This window comes from Dendrobates tinctorius, unplaced genomic scaffold (genome assembly GCF_039654945.1).
Source record: "Dendrobates tinctorius isolate UK_male_01 unplaced genomic scaffold, ASM3965494v1 ptg000188l, whole genome shotgun sequence".
Taxonomy (NCBI): domain Eukaryota; kingdom Metazoa; phylum Chordata; class Amphibia; order Anura; family Dendrobatidae; genus Dendrobates; species Dendrobates tinctorius.
This window is the reverse complement of record NW_027361855.1, coordinates 2012449-2034171: the sequence shown is the minus strand read 5'-3', so window position 1 is coordinate 2034171 and position 21723 is coordinate 2012449. Positions and strand designations below refer to the sequence as shown.

At 45.1% G+C, this 21723-nt stretch overlaps 1 protein-coding gene across 2 annotated transcripts in view; it reads right to left on the bottom strand.

The window, feature by feature from the left end:
* CCNYL1 (cyclin Y like 1) overlaps positions 1 to 21723 on the bottom strand; it is a 231039-nt gene that overhangs the window by 142043 nt on the left and 67273 nt on the right. For both annotated transcript variants that reach the window (XM_073552247.1, XM_073552246.1), the window contains exon 4: positions 21122 to 21222. In XM_073552247.1, coding sequence (XP_073408348.1) covers positions 21122 to 21222 — 101 coding nt within the window. The remainder of the gene's footprint in view (positions 1 to 21121; positions 21223 to 21723) is intronic.

Here is a 21723-nt window from a genome sequence, read left to right as displayed (position 1 = left end):
GATGGGTCGTCATTTCATCTTTCAACAAGACAACGACCCAAAGCACACAGCCAAGAAAACCAAGGCCTGGTTCAAGAGGCAAAAAATCAAGGTGTTGGAGTGGCCTAGTCAGTCTCCTGACCTTAACCCAATTGAAAACTTGTGGAAGGAGCTCACGATTAAAGTCCACATGAGACACCCAAAGAACCTAGATAACTTGGAGAAGATCTGCATGGAGGAGTGGGCCAAGATAACTCCAGAGGCCTGTGCCGGCCTGATCAGGTCTTATAAAAGACGATTATTAGCTGTAATTGCAAACAAGGGTTATTCCACAAAATATTAAACCTAGGGGTTGAATAATAATTGACCCACACTTGTATGTTTAAAATTTATTAAAATTTAACTGAGCAACATAACTTTTTGGTTTGTAAGATTTATGCATCTGTTAATAAATCCTGCTCTTGTGTGAAGTTTGAAGGCTCTAACTTATTTGCATCTTATCAAACCTGCTAAATCTGCAGGGGGTTGAATACTACTTGTAGGCACTGTATATATACACACATACATACACACACATATATATATACACATACATATATATATATATATATATATATATATATATATATACACATACATACATACATACATACACACACACACATTAGGGTGACCGGATCTCATATGGGGGGGAAAAAATGTCAGAATCTTGTTCGTCTGGACCCCACAAAACGATTCCCCTTTCCAGATATTGAGAGAGCCAAAATTTGAGCTCGATCAAACGACGTTAACCTGTGCCGCTCGTCGCTCAAAGTTTGAAAAAATCCAAATTGAGGTATTTTAAGATTTAGGTATTTTGCATAGTCTGTTAGACTATAAAGAATGTGACAACATTGCAGAAATAGCCCTGACCAAATTTTCGAACCATTTGTGGTATTTGAATGCAGAGTTGGTGGGATTATCGTTTTTTGATCCCACCATTACAGACAATGAAAAGTTGTTAATGGCTAATAAATTGCTCAGTAGCACAGATGAACCATCAGAGCACGCTAACCTACATGAGTTGATAATTTTACATAGTTATCTAATCTATTCTAGAGCTTTTGTTAAAGTAGTTTTTGAAACGTCAGAATATAATGCTCGGCATTTGCTTACAACTTGCAGGACATATTGCTTTTGTTCTTCATCTTTTGTCAGAAGGTCGTTAAAGTCGGTTACTTACTACCTCTTTTAATTTTTCTTTCCTAACTTTTGGATTTACAACCCTAGCGTGCTCTGATGGTTCATCTGTGCTACTGAGCAATTTATTAGCCATTAACAACTTTTCATTGTCTGTAATGGTGGGATCAAAAAACGATAATCCCACCAACTCTGCATTCAAATACCACAAATGGTTCGAAAATTTGGTCAGGGCTATTTCTGCAATGTTGTTGTCACATTCTTTATAGTCTAACAGACTATGCAAAATACCTAAATCTTAAAATACCTCAATTTGGATTTTTTCAAACTTTGAGCGACGAGCGGCACGGGTTAACGTCGTTTGATCGAGCTCAAATTTTGGCTCTCTCAATATCTGGAAAGGGGAATCGTTTTGTGGGGTCCAGACGGACAAAATTCCGACATCGATTTTTTGCGGTCACCCTAATATACATACACATATACACACACACATACTCTCCACACTCCATCCATATCAGCCCCTCACTCCTTTCCTCTCCTATGTTTAGCACTCACACTCTTTCCACATTGTTAAATTGCACAGATCCATTCAGTCCCACCATTCAACATAAGAGACGCTCCCACAAATCACTCAACCATCTGCTCACTCTTTCTATCCTCCTTCTCCTAGTCGCAGGAGACATTGCTCCCAACCCTGGTCCCCCATGTTATAGAAATTCAAACCCCCCAAACTGCTACACTCAGAAACCCCTCTAATCTTATTAATATTCCCTGCATGCCATCTGTCTCTCTTAATTGTGCCCTTTGGAATTCTCGCTCAGTGTGTAATAAACTCTCCTTCATCCATGACTTCTTCCTTTAATTCTCTTTACCTCCTGGCTCTTACTGAAACCTGGATCCAGCAGTCAGACACTAACCCTGCTGCTGCTCTTTCATATGGGGGATTACACTTCTCTCATACCCCAAGATCAGACAAAAGAGCAGGAGGAGGCGTTGGTCTGCTCCTATCATCAAAATGTACCTTTCAGGTTATCCCTCAAGTATCCTCACTAGTCTTCCTTTCTTTTGAGGTCCATGCTGTCAGACTCTACACCCTTCTCCATGCGAGTGGCGGTAGTGTATCGTCCCCCCGGCCCCTCCCATCAGTTCCTGGATCATTTTGCTTCCACATTTTCTCTCCTGTGACATCCCTACCCTCATCATGGGCGATTTCAACTTCCCTATTGCTCTTCCCCTCTCCCCATCTGCTACTCACCTTTTATCTCTAACCTCCTCATTTGGCCTTTCGCAGCTTACTAATTCTCCAACGCATGAAGACAGAAACTCCCTCGATTTGGTCTTCTCTCGGCTTTGTGCAGTGGATGATTTCACAAACTCCGCTCTCTGATCACAACCTTCTTTCATTCTCTATCAAGAACTGCCTGGCCGCTCAGGTCACCCCCACTGTCCATACTTATAGAAACATACAGGCCATTAACACCCAGAAACTTACGATGAACTTGCAGTCTTCATTGGCCCCCATCTCCTCCCTCTCATGTCCTGATTCTGCACTGAAGCATTACAATGAAACACTTCAAACTGCCCTGGATGATTTTGCATCTCCTATACATAGAACAACACGACAAAGACAGCGACAACCCTGGCACACCCTGCAAACACGTTTGCTGCAATGTTGCTCCAGGTTTGCTGAACGTCTATGGAGAAAATCCAATCTACACGAAGATTTCATCCATTATAAGTTCATGCTTAGAACATACAACACTGCCCTTCACCTCTCCAAACAAACCTATTTCAACACCCTCATCACCTCACTGTTCAATAACCCGAAACGTCTCTGACACTTTTCATTCCCTGCTCAACCCAAGAGTGCAGGCCCCAACTACAGAGCTTCGAGCTGACGATCTGCTGGCCAATTACTTAAAAGAAAAAATTGATCTTATCCGACAGGAAATTATCTCCCAATAATCTCATACCATGCACTGTCCTCCCTCCCCAACTGCATCTAGCTCACTCTCTGAGTTTGAACCAGTCACAGAAGTAGTAAGCAGGCTCCTTGCATCTTCTCGCCCAACCACTTGCACCAGTGACTGCTCCAGTCCCTTTCCCCTGCTGTCACCCCTCACCAAACTAAAATATTTAACCTCTCTCTCTTCTGGTATCTTTCCCTCCTTATTTAAGCATGCCATCATACATCCACTACTTAAAAAACCATCCCTCGACCAAAACTGTGCCGCTAACTATAGACCTGTCACTAATCTTCCCTTTATCTCTAAACTCCTGGAACGCCTGGTCCACTCCCATCTGATCCGCTATCTCTGATAACGCTCTTCTCGACCCTCTCCAATCCAGTTTCTGCTCTCTACACTCTACTGAAACTGCCCTCACTAAAGTCTCTAATGATCTACTAACAGCTAAATCTAACGGTCACTACTCCAGGCTAATTCTCTTGGATCTCTCTGCAGCATTCGACACGGTGGATCATCAGCTCCTCCTTCACTATGCTCCTCTCCATCGGCATCAAGGACATCGTTCTCTCCAGGTTTTCCTCCTATCTCTCTGACCGCTCCTTTACTGTATCTTTTGCTGGTTCCTCCTCCTCATGTTCCCCTTACTGTTGGGGTACCTCGAGGATCGGTTCTAGGCCCCCTCCTCTTCTCCTTGTACACTGCCCCTATTGGTCAAACAATCAGTAGATTTGGTTTCCAGTACCATCTCTATGCTGATGACACCCAATTGTACGCTTCTTCTCCTGACATCACGCCAGCCTTTCTAGAAAACACTGGCGATTGTCTAAACACTGTGTCTAACATCATGTCCTCACTATATCTGAAACTGAACCTGTCAAAGACTGAGCTCCTTGTGTTTCCTCCCTCAACTAATGCACCTATACCCGACACTGCCATTTCCATGTGTGGTTCCATTATTACTCCCCAGCAATAAGCCTGCTGTCTTGGGGTCATACTTGACTCCGAGCTTTCATTCACCCCCCACATCCAATCACTGGCTTGCTCTTGTTATCTGCATCTCAAAAACATTTCTAGAATTCAACCTTTTCTTACCTTTGACTCTGCAAAAATTCTTACTGTTTCTCTTATTCATTCTCGTCTGGACTACTGTAACTCTCTTCTAATCGGTCTCCCTCTTACCAAACTTTTCCCCCTCCAATCTGTCTTGAATGCTGCAGCCAGGATCATATTCCTTGCCAATCGTTACACCGATGCCTCTACCTTGTGCCAGTCCTTACACTGGCTACCCATCCACTCCAGAATCCAGTACAAACTTATTGCCCTCATCCACAAAGCACTCCATGGCTCAGCACCACCCTACATCTCCTCCCTTGTTTCAGTATACCACCCTACCCGTGCCCTCAGTTCTGCTCATGACCTGAGGTTAGCATCCTCGATAATCAGAACCTCCTACTCCCGTCTCCAAGACTAGACACGTGCTGCCCCAATTCTTTGGAATGCACTTCCCAGGTCAATACGATTAGTCCCCAATCCCTACAATTTTAAGCGTGCCCTGAAAACTCATTTATTCAGACTGGCCTACCGCCTCAACACATTAACCTAACTATCCCTCTGTGGCACAGTCAAAAGTTTTACCATAACCAGGTTCCCCGTATCATGTTCCCACATGCTTTATGCATCTATTAGCCCTCTGTGTCCGTACTGTTACACACTTAACATTATGGCTGGTCCAAACAATCAGGGCAATTGTTACCACCCACCTTTCGTGTCTCCCCTTTATCCCCTCATAGATTGTAAGCTTGCGAGCAGGGCCCTCATTCCTCTTGGTATCTGTTATGATCTATGTGATTATTGTTATGCTGTAATGTCTATCGTCTGAACAAGTCCCCTCTGAAATGTAAAGTGCTGTGGAATATGTCGGTGTTATAGAGATTATATATATATATATATATATATATATATATATATATATATATATATATATATATATATATATATACACACACACACACACTCACTGGCCACTTTATTAGGTACACCATGCTAGTAAGGGGTTGGACCCCCTTTTGCCTTCAGAACTGCCTCAATTCTTCGTGGCAGAGATTCAACAAGGTGCTGGAAGCATTCCTCAGAGATTTTGGACCATATTGACATGATGGCATCACACAGTTGGCGCAGATTTGTCGGCTGCACATCCCTGATGCGAATCTCCCGTTCCACCACATCCCAAAGATGCTCTATTGGATTGAGATCTGGTGACTGAGGAGGCCATTTGAGTACAGTAAACTCATTGTCATGTTCAAGAAACCAATCTGAGATGATTCGAGCTTTATGACATGGCGCATTATCCTGCTGAAAGTAGCCATCAGATGTTGGGTACATTGTGGTCATAAAGGGATGGACATGGTCAGCAACAATACTCAGGTAGGCTGTGGCGTTGCAACGATGCTCAATTGGTACCAAGGGGCCCAAAGAGTGCCCAGAAAAAATTCCCCACACCATGACACCACCACCACCAGCCTGAACCGTTGATACAAGGCAGGATGGATCCATGCTTTCATGTTGTTTACGCCAAATTCTGACCCTACCATCCGAATGTCGCAGCAGAAATCGAGACTCATCAGACCAGGCAACGTTTTTCCAATCTTCTACTGTCCAATTTCGATGAGCTTGTGCAAATTTTAGCCTCAGTTTCCTGTTCTTAGCTGAGAGGAGTGGTACCCAGTGTGGTCTTCTGCTGCTGTAGCCCATCTGCCTCAAAGTTCGACGCACTGTGCGTTCAGAGATGCTCTTCTGCCTACCTTGGTTGTAACGGGTGGCAATTTGAGTCACTGTTGCCTTTCTATCAGCTCGAACCAGTCTGCCCATTCTCCTCTGACCTCTGGCATCAACATGGCATTTCCGGCCACAGAACTGCCGCTCACTGGATTTTTTTTCTTTTTCGGACCATTCTCTGTAAACCCTAGAGATGGTTGTGCGTGAAAATCCCAGTAGATCAGCAGTTTCTGAAATTCTCAGACCAGCCCTTCTGGCACCAACAATCATGCCACGTTCAAAGGCACTCAAATCACCTTTCTTCCCCATACTGATGCTCGGTTTGAACTGCAGGAGATTGTCTTGACCATGTCTACATGCCTAAATGCACTGAGTTGCCGCCATGTGATTGGCTGATTAGAAATTAAGTCTTAACACACAGTTGGACAGGTGTACCTAATAAAGTGGCCAGTGAGTGTATATATATATATATATACACATACACACACAGTTGTGGCCAAAAGTATTGACACCCCTGCAATTCTGTCAGATAATACTCAGTTTCTTCCTGAAAATGATTGCAAACACAAATTCTTTGGTATTATCTTCATTTAATTTGTCTTAAATGAAAAAAAAACAAAAAAGAGAATGAAGCAAAAAAGCAAAACATTGATCATTTCACACAAAACTCCAAAAATGGGCCAGACAAAAGTATTGGCACCCTCAGCCTAATACTTGGTTGCACAACCTTTAGCCAAAATAACTGCGACCAACCGCTTCCGGTAACCATCAATGAGTTTCGTACAATGCTCTGCTGGAATTTTAGACCATTCTTCTTTGGCAAACTGCTCCAGGCCCCTGATATTTGAAGGGAGCCTTCTCCAAACTGCCATTTTTAGATGTCTCCACAGGTGTTCTATGGGATTCAGGTCTGGACTCATTGCTGGCCACCTTAGAAGTCTCCAGTGCTTTCTCTCAAACCATTTTCTAGTGCTTTTTGAAGTGTGTTTTGGGTCATTGTCCTGCTGGAAGACCCATGAGCAGCTTTCTCACACTGGGCCCTACATTATGCTGCAAAATTTGTTGGTAGTCTTCAGACTTCATAATGCCATGCACATGGTCAAGCAGTCCAGTGCCAGAGGCAGCAAAGCAACCCCAAAACCTCAGGGAACCTCCGCCATGTTTGACTGTAGGGACCGTGTTCTTTTCTATGAATGCCTCTTTTTTTCTCCTGTAAACTCTATGTTGATGCCTTTGCCCAAAAAGCTCTACTTTTGTCTCATCTGACCAGAGAACATTCTTCCAAAACGTTTTAGACTTTTTCAGGTAAGTTTTGGCAAACTCCAGCCTGGCTTTTTTATGTCTCGGGGTAAGAAGTGGGTCTTCCTGGGTCTCCTACCATACAGTCCCTTTTCAGTCAGACGTCGACGGATAGTACGGGTTGACACTGTTGTACCCTCGGACTGCAGGGCAGCTTGAACTTGTTATTGGATGTTAGTCGAGGTTCTTTATCCAACAGCCACACAATCTTGCGTTGAAATCTCGTCAATTTTTCTTTTCCGTCCACATCTAGGGAGGTTAGCCACAGTGCCATGGGCTTTAAACTTCTTGATGACACTGCGCACGGTAGACACAGGAACATTCAGGTCTTTGGAGATGGACTTGTAGCCTTGAGATTGCTCATGCTTCCTCACAATTTGGTTTCTCAAGTCCTCAGACAGTTCTTTGGTCTTCTTTCTTTTCTCCATGCTCAATGTGGTACACACAAGGACACAGGACAGAGGTTGAGTCAACTTTAATCCATGTCAACTGGCTGCAAGTGTGATTTAGTTATTGCCAACACCTGTTAGGTGCCACAGGTAAGTTACAGGTGTTGTTAATTACACAAATTAGAGAAGTATCACATGATTTTTTGAACAGTGCCAGTACTTTAGTCCACCCTCTTTTTTATGTTTGGTGTGGAATTATATCCAGTTTGGCTTTAGGACAATTCTTTTTGTGTTTTTTCATTTAAGACAAATTAAATGAAGATAATAATACCAAACAATTTGTGTTTGCAATCATTTTCAGGAAGAAACTGAGTATTATCTGACAGAATTGCAGGGGTGTCAATACTTTTGGCCACAACACTAAAATAAAAAAAAAATATAATATATATATATAAAAATATAATATATATATATATATATATATATATATATATATATATATATATATATATATATATATATATATATATTTTTTTTTTTATTATATAAAGTTTCAGATGCTAGGTTTTGCTTCTTAAGTTTTTAGGAATGCCATGGCCGGGGACGACCTTGCTTAAAGAAGGGGGGTATGTAAAGGGGGTGCTATGTGCCTTTTCCTTCAACTAATGTGTGTCAAATGTGTTGTTGCAGTAATAAATTAATGTAGGGACAGCATAGGTATGTATTTAGGACATCGGGACACTAGGGGGCACTGTAGGGTTAGAATATAAGTCGTTGACATAGATATAGAGAAATGTAGATAGGATATACTGTAGTTGATGAGGTAAGTTGTGTGGGAGGAGTCAAGTCAGTTGGAGTGGAGTGTTAGAACAGGCAAGACGCGGTATCAAATTACCTTTATATAGGCATGTAACCGCAGTGAGATGATAGTCCCAGCTGTCGTGAAGGTCCTTTACACAAGTAGGTCTTTCTACTTTTGCAGGATTTGCTGTCCCAATATAGATTTAACCATTTCCTGGCAAGGACGTTCTAAGAAAAAGAAGAGTGCTATAAATTCTTGGGACACTGTACCGGCAGGTGACAGACGTCCCTCCTGTTATGTGCAGCGCTGCCACGTCAAGGCACAGCGTTCTGGATAAAGCCAGCAAGGCACAGGGAAGCTGCAGGATCTTGCGTGACGTCAACGTGGTGAGTCACATGACTGGCTACGGAGCGCACAGAGGACCACAATCGAACGCGTTTCGGAATGCACTGATTCCTTAGTCAGGGATGGTCTAGTAAACGATATAAAATGGATGAGGAAAAAAATCTCCAGCCTGTAATCCAATAAAATCAATTCTTTTATTCAAAGACATATTAAAATGTATGTACCAAAAATACAAAGGACAGGAAGGATGGGGTCTCCATAACAACCAACGCATTTCCACCTCTTGCGGTCTTAGTCATGGTATGGAGTGAGATCCCTTGTCCAAACCTTAAATGATTAACTGCACATGACAAAACAGGTGAGGTAATTAAAAATCTTAAGAACACACAATCAAATCCACTTGGACAAGAAAATAACAAAAATACAAATATAGATATAGTATCATAGAGAACCTACAGGGGTTGGACAAAATAATGGAAACACCTAGCGTTTTGGCATCACAATCTTCGAATATGTTATAAACATGCAAACCATGACATATGGTAATGTTTTGTAGTTGATTATTTGTGTTATGTGATATGTGTATGTAAATTAACTGTTTGTTTTGCAGAATTGTAAGAACATTGATGAGAACCTGATACCAATGGCAGACCTCTCGGATTTTCAAAGAGGCCAAATTGTTAGTGCTCGTGTAACAGAAAGTGCCCGAATGCTTGGCGTGTCAAGAGGTACTGTCTCCAAAGTAATGACTGCGTTTAAAAGAGAAGGAAAAACGTCCGCAGCAAAGCACAGGTCCGGCCGAAAGTTGAAGTTGACTGAGAGAGACCGTCGGACTCTAAAGCGAATTGTGAGAGAGGATCACAAGACCACGGCTCAGAAAATTACTGCCGAGCTCAATGAACACCTACAGAACCCAGTTTCCACAAAAAATGTTCGTCGAGAGATGCACAAATCAGGTTTCCACGGAAGAGCTGCAATTCGAAAACCGCTGCTCTCAATGACAAATGTTTCCAAGCATTTAGAGTGGTGTAGAAACCTCCAGAATAGGTCCTTCGAGCAGTGGAAACATGATATTGTCAGACGAATCATTGTTTACCCTATTTCCGACCTCCGGACGAGTGTACGTTTGGAGACAGCCGAAAGAAGCATTCCATACAGACTGCCTTCTCCCAACCGTAAAACATGGCGGAGGTTCTGTGATGATCTGGGGTGCTATTTCGTGGAGATCCGCAGGGCCAATGATATCCCTTCATGGAAGAATTAACAGCTGCGATTATTTAGGCATTTTGGGCGACCAAGTGCATCCTATGGTTCAAGCACTGTTCCCGGAGGGGAACGCCATCTTTCAGGATGATAATGCACCAATTAATACAGCTAGAATCGTTAAAGCATGGCACGAGGAACATTCTAATGAAGTTGAGCATCTCATCTGGCCCCCACAATCCCCAGACCTCAACATTATTGAGCATTATGTCCGATTTTAGAGATTCAAGTTAGACGTCGATTTCCGCCGCCATCGTCGTTCAAAGAACTGGAGAATGGGCTACAATTCCTTTGGAAACAATTCACACCATGTATGAATCCATACTTCGGATAATTGAGGCTGTAATCGCCGCAAAAGGTGGACCTACACCATATTAAACTAACTTTTGGTGAGGTTTCCATTATTTTGTCCAATCCCTGTATAGCTTATAATGAAATGCATTCATTAGAATCATATTATGACAACTTTGGAAAGCGCACATAAGGAAAAAGGAAAAACAAAAAAAAAAAAAAAAAAAGGCTTTTTCAAGTGTGGATTAATGAACTTCTGCTTAAAAAAAAAAAAAAAGGGAATTTTTTTTTTTTATTCATTATTCAATCATATTGCAAAATAACATCTTGTTGTTTATTTAAACCAAAGGGCACTCTTGTACTTAATTTGAAAATCCAGAAGAATTCATGGTTGAGGACTCTGCGTCTATAATCACCTCCTCTCGTGGGCTTAACCTTTTCAATACCCGTAGCCACAATAGTGCTAGTACTGCCTGCATGAACCATTTTGCAGTGGTAAGATACCGCTGAAATATTATGGGCAGTGGAGCGTGTGGCTTCTGAAAAATGTTTTCTAAATCTATTTTTAAAATGGCCTATTGTACATCCCACATATGGTAATTTGCAGGTCACACATTATATTAAATAAATTAGACCTTCCGTGTTACAATTCGTGTGTGTAGTAATTGGATAAGACAGACCTGTTGCAGTGGAAGTAACTAAGACTAAAGGTCCCGTTACATTTAGCGATGCACCAGCGATCCCGACAACGATACGACCCGGTCAGGATCGCTGGTGCATCGCTAAATGGTCGCTAGTGAGCTGCCAAACAGGCAGATCACCCAAACAAGGGAGCTAGTGGAAAAATTACCACGAAAACAATTACTCCAGTACAAAAATTAAAATCGTAATTATTCATTAATTGATGAAGTTCCCATTATAACTCAATATAATGCCAACAGTAACATTCTCAAGAAAATTGTCTGTAGACACTGGGGCATTCTGAATGAAGACAGAGCTATTGGGGAAACATTATCAGAATGTCCCAGATTTATATACAGGAAGGCAAACAATTTGGGGAATATGATAGCCCCCACCATCTCTAAACTCCTAATTTTATCTGCTACCTATCAGCAACAAGTTTTTTCTGTTTTTTTAGCCATGTGGGAAGTGTGTACCGTATAAAAAAATTGTGCACTAAAAAACAACTGACTGTTACCAATCATTTGACAGAAGTCAAAATTAAGGATTTTATTAGTTGCGCTACCCAAGGGGTAATATTACTGTAAAAATGCCCCTGTGGTAAATTCTACATAGGGCAAACTATACGTCCAATGAGCGTCCGAATAGGAAAGCATCTGCGCAATATTAGGAATAAATTCACGTTTTAGCCAATCATTTTCTAACACATCATGAGGGCTCACCGAAGGATGTTCAAGTAACTGGGATTAAAATAGTTAAAAAAAAAAAAAACAAAGTTGGAGGAAAGGGAATTATATCCACCAAATATCTAGAGAAGAAAGTAGGTGGATTTTTTAATGTGATACTTTAATACCCAATGGTCTGAATAGTGAAAGTGAATTGTTTGCTTTTAGTACATAATGCTGTATTATAGGTTCCGCAGGATACAGTGCAGTACAGTGAAAGTATTCGGTCCCCTGGAACTTTTCAACCTTTTCCCACATATTATGCTTCAAATAAAGATACCAAATGTAAATTTTTGGTGAAGAATCAATAAGGCTATGTGCACACGGTGCAGATTCTGCTGCGGATTTGCAGCGTTTCAGGAGCTGCGGGTCCGCAGCAGATTTAGGTGCGTTGTACAGTACCATTGTTTTCAATGGTAAACTGAAAAACAGTGCACATGCTGCGGATTTTTCCGCACGGATTTGTTGCGGGTTCAAATCCGCAGCATGTAAATTCTTTGTGCGGATTCTGCTGCTGTTTCACAACTTCTTCATTGTAGAGGTGTGAAACCGCAGGGCTAAACCGCAGCCTAATCTGCAGGTAAACCGCAGGTCTTTTGACCTGCGGCTTTACCTGCAGATTTTCCCAAATCCGCGGTGACAAATCCGCAGCACATAAAACTATGTGTGCACATAGCCTAACAAGTGGAACACAATTGTGAAGTTGAACGAAATTTATTGGTTATTTTAAATTTTTGTGGAAAGTCAAAAACTGAAAAGTGGGGCGTGCAATATTATTAGGCCCCTTTACTTTCAGTGCAGGAAACTCACTCCAGAAGTTCATTGTGGATCTCTGAATGATCCAATGTTGTCCTAAATGACTAATGATGATAAATATAATCCACCTGTGTGTAATCAAGTCTCCGTATAATCGCACCTGCTCTGTGATCGTCTCAGGGTTCTGTTTGAAGAACAGAGAGCATCATGAAGACGAAGGAACACACCAGGCAGGTCCGTGATACTGTTGTGGAGAATTTTAAAGCCGGATTTGGATACAAAATGATTTCCAAAACTTTAAACATTCCAAGGAGCACAGTGCAAGCAATAATATTGAAATGGAAGGAATTTCATACCACTGCAAATCTACCAAGACCCGGCCATCCCTCTAAACTTTCATCTCAAATAAGGAGAAAAATGATCAGAGATGCAGCCAAGAGGCCCATGATCACTCTGGATGAACTGCAGAGATCTACAGCTGAGGTGGGACAGTCTTTCTATAGGACAACAATCAGTCATACACTGCACAAATTTGGCCTTTGTGGAAGAGTGGCAAGAAGAAAGCCATTTCTCAAAGATATCCATAAAAAGTGTAGTTTCAAGTTTACAACAAGCCACCTGGGAGACACACCAAACATGTGGAAGAAGGTGCTCTGGTCAGATGAAACCAAAATCAAACTTTTTGGCAACAACGCCAAACGATATGTTTGGTGTAAATGCAACACAGCTTATCACCCTGAACACACCATCCCCACTGTCAAACATGGTGGTGGCAGGATCATGGTTTGGGCCAGCTTTTCTTCAGCAGGGACAGGGAAGATGGTTAAAATTGATGGTAAGATGGATGGAGCCAAATACAGGACCATTCTTGAAGAAAACCTGCTGGAGTCTGCAAAAGACCTGAGACTGGGACGGAGATTTGTCTTCCAACAAGACAATGATCCCAAACATAAAGCAAAATTTACAATGGAATGGTTCACAAATAAAGGTATCCAGGTGTTAGAAGGGCCAAGTCAAAGTCCAGACCTGAATCCAATCGAGAATCTGTGGAAAGAGCTGAAACATGGATTTTTGTGATAACTCACCATAAAATCCTTTTCTCCGAGATGCTCATTGGGGGACACAGGTACTGTTGGTGTATGCTACCGCCGCCTGGAGGCTGACACTAAGTGAACAAAAAGAGGTTAGCTCCTCCGCATACACCCTCGCCCCGGTTGCGGGCGGAAACCAGTTTAGTGCAACAGCAGTTGCAAAAAATCAGCCTTAATGCAGATAACAATATATCTGGAAAGGAAGCACCGTAACATCAATAAAAATGCACATTAAATAAACAAAAGCCAACTGGCTATCAGGGTGGGTGCTGTGTCCCCCAATGAGCGTGTTGGAGAAAAGGATGTTACGGTGAGTTTTCACAAAAATCCATGTTTCTCCTTCGTCTCATTGGGGGACACAGGTACTGTGGGACGTCCTAAAGCAGTCCCTTGGTAGGAAGTTGACTCACCAATCCAAGTTACATGCACCTCATGTCTAAAGGTGCCCCACCTATGCCTTGAGAATCCTTCTACCCAGGCTCGCATCTGCCGAAGCCTGAGTATGGATATTATAATGTTTAGTAAATGTGTGCAGGCTGGACCAGGTTGCCACCTTGCACACGTGTTCCGTCGAAGCCTGGTGCCGAAGCGCCCGAGTGTGCTCTGATCCCTGCTGGAACCGGCGCACCCCTGATGCGGTAGGCTTCTGAATAGTTAGACGGATCCACCTGGCTATGGTCGATTTTGAGGCTGCGAGTCCCTTCCTGCGCCTCTCGGAGAGCACGAACAGCGTGTCTGTCTGGCGGAAGGGTGCTGTCCGGGACACGCACCTCCTGAGTGCCCTCACCAGGTCCAATGTGTGAAGAGCCTTTTCCACACTGTGTACTGGCACTGGACAAAACGAGGGCAAGACAATATCCTCATTAATATAAAACGAGGAAACGACCTTCGGCAGAAAGGGGGGACTGGTCTAAGCACCACCTTATCCCTGTAGAAGGTGAGAAAAGGTGCTCGGCAGAATAGGGCCACCAACTCCGAGACTCGCCTAATGGAAGTTATGGCTACAAGGAAATATCTTGAAGAGGTTTGAAAGGAGCTTCCTGCAGCACACTCAGGACCAGGTTAAGGTGCCAGGCATCCAGGGGTGCCCTATAGGGAGGTACCACGTGGGAGACTCCCTGGATGAATGTCCTCACCTGCATATTGGTAGCAATTTTTTGCTGGAAAAGGATGGACAACGCCGATATCTGTCTCCTAAGGGAGCTCGGGGCCAACCCCGAGTCTAGGCCCGACTGGAGAAAGGCCAAGATGTTGTGGATAGAGAATGTCAGTGGAGAAAACCTGTGATCTCGACAAGAAAAGACGACCTTCCTGGTGCGATGGTAAATTCTCGCCGAGGTAGGCTTCCGGGCGCTAACCATTTTAGCGACCACCTCGTGCCCAAACCCCGCCTGGGTCAGAATCCAAGATTCAACGGCCATGCCGTCAAATACAGGGCCCCCGAGTTCGGGTGGAAGATCGGGCCCTGGGATAGTAGATCCGGGCGCTCTAGGAGACGCCAAGGAATGTCGGCAAGCAGCTGCACTAGATCTGCGTACCATGCTCGACGGGGCCAGCCTGGGGCTAGCAGAATCGCTGGAACCCCTTCCGTTTTGATCTTCTTGATGTAGTGGCAGCGGGGGGGGAACAAGTATGGAAGGCGAAACTGGTTCCATGGCAGAACCAACGCATCCACAGCAATCGCCCGCGGGTCCCGAGACCAAGCGACGAACACGGGTACCTTGGCGTTCACCCCGGAGGCCATGAGATCCACATCCGGTGTTCCCCACCGTTGGCAAATCTGCTGGAAGACTTTGGCATGCAGAGACCATTCCACGGCCACGACACCCTGCCAGCTGAGGAAGTCCGCAGCCCAGTTTTCCACGCCCGGGATGTGGACCGCCGATATCACCGAATGTTTCCTATTGGCCCAGTGAAGCACGTGTCCCACCTCGCGCATGGTTGCCCTGTTGCGGGCGCCCCCTTGATGATTTACGTAAGCCACCACCGTGGCATTGTCCGATTGAATCCGTACAGGGCGTCCTGCTAGAAGGTGCTGAAAATGTTGCAGCGCCAGCCGGACTGCTCGTATTTCCAACAAGATGATCGGGAGGCGTGCCTCCTGTTGCGACCACTGCCCCTGGGTCGTGGGGTGGTGAAAAACTGGTCCCCAGCCGAAGAGGCTGGTGTCGGTTGTGACCACTAACCACTGGTCTGGGGGAAAAGGGTTTCCCCTGAAGAAGGGAGGAACTGACTGTACACCACTCTAGTGACTGACCTGAGAGGACAACCGGCACCGATGATAGAGCGTGAACGGGTTCTTGTCCCAGGATGACAAAAGGGCGTGCTGCAGGGGGCACAGATGAAATTGGGCAAATGGAATCGCTTCCATTGCTGCCACCATTTTCCCTAGTACCCTCATCCCAAACCAAATGGTGTGAGGGACTGGTAGGAGAAGCTTCCAGACTCCTTGCCGGAGTGCTAGGGCTTTGTCTTGAGGGAGAATTACCAACCCTTGGGAGGTGTCAAAGATCATCCCTAAAAAGGAAATCCTCTGGGATGAGACAAAGAATGAATTATTCCTGTTGACCAACCACCCTAAGCGGGAGAGGGTATCTAGCGTGATGCTGACACTCTCCTCGCATGCCCGAAATGAGGGGCCCTTCACCAAGAGGTCGTTTAAGTATGGCAAGACGACTATGCCCCGAGAGTGTAAGATGGCCATGACGACTGCCATAACCTTTGTGAACACTCTGGGGGCGGTGGCTAGCCCGAAGGACAGTGCTGCAAAGTGGAAATGTCGGCCATTGATGGCGAAACGTAGAAACCTCTGATGCGGAGGAAAAATGGGGATTTGCATGTAGGCATCCTGGATGTCGATGGAGGCCAAGTATTCTCCTAGCCCCATGGCCGCTATAACTGAACGGAGAGATTCCATTTGGAAATGTTTGATCCTGATGAACTTGTTCAGGAGCTTCAGGTCCAAAACAGGCCTGACTGTCCCGTCCTTTTTGGGGACCACGAACAGATTGGAATAAAAGTCCTGAGCCTTCTCGTGCTCTGGCACAGGAATAATGACTCCGTTGTGCTTGAGTGACTCGATGGCTCCTATCAACGCCCTTGCCTGGGCCTCCCCTTTGGGAAGACAGGAAAGAGAGAACCGTTTTGGGGGGTACATGTCAAACTATATTGTACCCCGAGGACACCAGTTCCGTCACCCATGAGTCGTGTGCTACCGTGACAGACGTGGTGAAACCAGAGCAGGCAGCCGCCTACTCTGCTGATGTCGCCTAAAAAGCGCTCCGAGTCATTTAGCTGAGGATTTCTAGGACCTGGTTCCCCTCAACCTGAGCTGGCGAGCACGCATCTTCCCCAACAGGTTGGCTCTATATGAGACCTGCCGATCCCTATCTTGGTTGGAGCGACGGAACTGGCCGCTGCTGTCCACCCGGGATTGCGAAAAGCCGTGCCTGAGCCTGGTGGCGAAACGGCGGCTTGACCCTTTGTTGCGGGAGGAAACTGCTCTTTCCCCCTGTAGCATCGGAGATAAGCTGGTCTAACCTTTCCCCGAATAGGCGGCCACCTTGATAAGGCAGGGAAGTCAAGGACTTCTTGGAAGTTGAATCGGCCCGCCATGTCCTCAACCATAGGGCCCTCCTAATGGAAATTGCGTTTGCGGCCGCAAGCACTGCGCAATTGGCCGCATCCAAGGAAGCATTAAGTAATCACCAGCCATAGCGATCTGACTAGCAATCTCTGATACCTCCGTAGGCAGGTCCCTATCTTGCAAGACTTTGTTCAATGATTCTGACCATGACATCATGGCCTTGGCTACCCACGTCGCCAGAAACGAGGGAAAGAGCGCTGATCCTGATGCTTCAAATACTGAGCGAGCCAAGCTCTCTATGAGCCGATCAGTGGGATCCTTGATAGAAGAACCACTAGGTACTGATAACAGGGTTTTAGAGGCCAAGTGTGACACTGGTGGATCCACCGCTGGGGATTCCGCCCATTTCGTACAGAGGTCCAGGAAAAACGGATATCTTGCCTCGAGCATCTTCTGGCCCGAAAAACGCCTATCCGGCCGTTCTCTGTGACGTTGCACTATGTCCTCAAATTCTGGGTGAGTGCAAAGTGCTCTATGCGGTCGCTTAGCCCGCTTAAAAGATACCTTATGGTGGAATCATCCTCAATCCCCAAAGTTTGATTGACAGCTTCGATGAGGCTGTCAACTGTTTCTCGACCCCTCGGGGTATCTAGGTCCAGGGGTTCGTCGGAGTCATAATCTGAACTCTGCCCGCTCTCGACTACTGGTGAAGGAGAGCGAGACGCTGAACTCACGGATGCCGAGGCACCGGATGGGCCGGAAGACGGCATGTGGGTTCGTTTCCCTTGCGCCTGCCTGGAGTGAGAGCGGCACCTGCAGGCTGGAGGCTCTTGTGAGGTGGATGACCCCTCCCAGATAGGCGAGCCACTATCCCTGCCCCAATCTGGGGCGTGAAGGGACTCGATCGCCTTTGTAAGCGATGGCATAGACTGCGACAGTGATAGGGCCCATTCCGGGGGATTTGGAACACTGGGCTCGGTCTCAGAGGAGGGCTCCTGGGCACGTTCGGAGTAGCAGGCTTCGTATAATTTGTTGCTCTGCGCCCGGGGAAACGCGGTCTGACAGGAGATGCATGCAGCGTATAGGAACGTGTGCGTCTTCACCTTCCCGGCCATAGTGTGTCTGCCAGGCATCAGTACTGCCCTTCTGGGGGGGGGGGGGGGGGGGAGGGTATTCCTCGATTATACGTAGTGTGGCCTCTAAAGTCGGGGGTCGCACTTACCCCGGTCCTGTGTCCCCCACGTGTCCTTGCCGCGCACTGCTCCTCTCCGTGATGCGTGCACTTCAGCCGTAGATGGGCCGACGGAGGCAGCCGTCCTTTCCCGGTTGCGGCCTAGCCTGGAGTGAAGCCGGGGGGCTCAATTTATTCGGTGCCCGCCCAGGCCACGGAGGGCGGGTCGCCGGAAGTGACATTGCGCAGGGAGGGCGGGACTTCTGCCCGTGGCCTAACACCGGCCAAAGCCGAGGGCTGGATTTTTAACGTCCGCCCATGGAGGGGTGGCGGGTGGGCGGGCAGGCCGCCGTATACCAAGGAAGGGGACAGCGTCGGGACCCAGCGTCCGGCATGCCGCCAGAGGGGGGGGGGGGGGGGGGGGGGAGGCCGAATATGGACCTTTGTGCGCTGCTGCTCCTCGACCGCATGAAGCTAAGGGCTCCAGCCCTCTGGACGCTGCCACAGGGTCCTCCCAGCTATCCCATCCATGACGACTTCGCCGATCAGGCAGGGGAGGGGCGATATCCAGGACAGTGCAGGCAGCCTAGCTCCGGTCCTCCTTCCAGGGATGAGGAGAGGGAAAGTCCGTCGCCTTGCAGCACGCCGTCTAGCGATGGTGGAACAGTGGGGGCCGCTCGGACTGTCTTGTGTCTCTGTACAGCCCATGGTTTCAATACCTGGGGGCGGTCAGGGCTAAGTCTGGCATCATGTCCCACGTCGCGGGAGAGGATACGTGGAGGGATACTCGCACGTGCTTGCCCATTGAAGGTTTGGGGAAATCGGACCCTTTCAATAGGGTCCATTGCCCCTGTCTTATCTTCATAAAAAAAAAAAAAAATTGGGGAAAACGGCCCATGGTGCGGTAGAGGGTACGTGGAGGCGATACTCACACGTGCTCGCCCGTTGTTGGATTGGGGAGATCGGACCCTTTCAAGAGGGTCCGTCGACCCTGTCATCTTCATAGAAAAAGAAAAGGAAAAAAAGTCTGGAAAAAATCAGACGTGTGTGCCTTGAACAGACTAAGCATTAAAACTGGTTTCCGCCCGCAACCGGGGCGAGGGTGTATGCGGCGGAGGAGGAGCTAACCTCTTTTTGTTCACTTAGTGTCAGCCTTCAGGCAGCGGTAGCATACACCCACAGTACCTGTGTCCCCCAATGAGACAAAGGAGAAAACTGCTGTTCACAAACTCTCTCCATCAAACCACACTGAGCTCGAGCTGTTTGCCAAGGAAGAATGGGCAAGAATTTCAGCCTCTCTATGTACAAAAATGATAGAAACATACCCCAAGCGACTTGCAGCTGTAATTGCAGCAAAAGGTGGTGCAACAAAGTATTAAGTTAAAGGGGCCAAATAATATTGCACACCCCACTTTTCAGTTTTTGAATTTCAACAAAAATTTAAAACCACCAATAAATTTCGTTCAACTTTACAATTGTGTCCCACTTGTTGTTGATTCTTCACCAAAAAATTACATTTGGTATCTTTATGTTTGAAATATGAAATGTGGGAAAATTTTGAAAAGTTCCAGGGGGCTGAACACTTTCGCAAGGCACTGTATATAAGCACCTATATCGTTTACTGGACCATCCCTGATGAAGGAATCAGTGCATTCCGAAACACGTTGGATTGTGGTCCTCTGTGCGCCCCGTAGCCAGTCACGTGACCGTGACGCAACGCTAGATCCTGCAGCTGCTCTGTGCCTTGCTGGCTTTATCCAGGACGCTGTGCTTATACTGCCTTGACGCGGCAGCGCTGTACAATCCAGGAGGGACATCTGTCACCTGCTGGTACAGTGTCCCAAGAATTTATAGCACGCTCTTCTTTTTCTTTTAACCATTTCCTGGCAAGGAAGTTATATCTATATTGGGACAGCAAATCCTGCAAAAGTAAGAAGACCTACTTGTGTAAAGGACCTTCACTACAGCTGGAACTATCATCTCACTGCGGTTATGAGCCTATATAAAGGTAATTTGATACATGGACTTTTATCTACTCTTTTAAATTGCATACAGCTTGGTGTATTTTGGTCTGCATTCCCCCATATTCTATATTGGTGTTATCTCTTTCCGTTTAAATATACGGGATACTTTGCGCAAATTTAACCCATTATTTCTATCTATATACACAAGCACACACAGATCTACCTATATACACAAGCACACATAGATCTATCTATATACACAAGCACACATAGATCTATCTATATACACAAACACACATAGATCTATCTATCTAGCTATCTATCTACATACATACACACAGATATATATATATATATATATATATATATACACACACATACACACATACATACACATATATATATACATACACATATATATACATACACACATACAGTACATAGATCTAGCTATACAAACACACAGATCAATCTATATACACACACACACAGATCTGTCTATATACAAACACATAGATCTATCTATATACACATACTGTACATTGATCTACCTATGTATGTGTGTGGGTGTATAGATAGATCTATCTATATACACACACAGATCTATTTATACACACAAACAAATCTATCTATATACACACACAGATGCATAGATCTCTATACATACACACCTTTTAGGCAGTAAGAAGAATGGACCTTTTGCAGTTATGCAAAAGCTAAACTGTGCTTGTATTATGACCTTCTAAAAACCTTTTGGCATCATTCAACTTCAATAAGTCATTTATTTTTACTTTTCTCTGAAGTCAACTTAAGGCGTGAAATCAAGATTACATTGCAGATCTACTTTCAATCACTCACCACTTTATTGTGCTTCTGAGATTAGGCTGGCTGACTGTGCTGTCATCTAAGAATATTGTAGAACATGAACTGTACTTCTTTGTAAGCTGTCCAGGAGAGACCTGTTTAAAAAGAACAATTCAGTACAACTTTATTGCAAGAACGTCTCAAGGATATACGTCTTCTGGGCAAAGAATAGTCCGCATAAAATAATGCCTCAACTTAAAGGCATATGGCGTGGAGTACTGTAAATGGTCAGATAAAACTTTATTATATAGGGACACTGAAATATTGAAGGTTTGCTGGATTGCAAACACAGAAAATGTAATAAAAAAAAAAAAAAAAAAAAAAAAAAAAAAAGAAGAAACCTGGATAGTTTATAAAGGGACTTGCTATACAATGAACCAGCAAACACACAGGTTGAAGCTTCTGCACGTGTCATTTTCATTTTAGAGATGTAGATGGAAGTGTCCTACTTAATATAACGAAAGTGACATTAATTTAATCTATATTAACTCCTTCATTAACAGAGGTTTTTTCGTTCCCCTTCTTTCCAGAGCCATAACTTTTTTATTTTTCCATCAATATGGCCATGTGAGTGCTTGTTTTTTGCGGGACGAGTT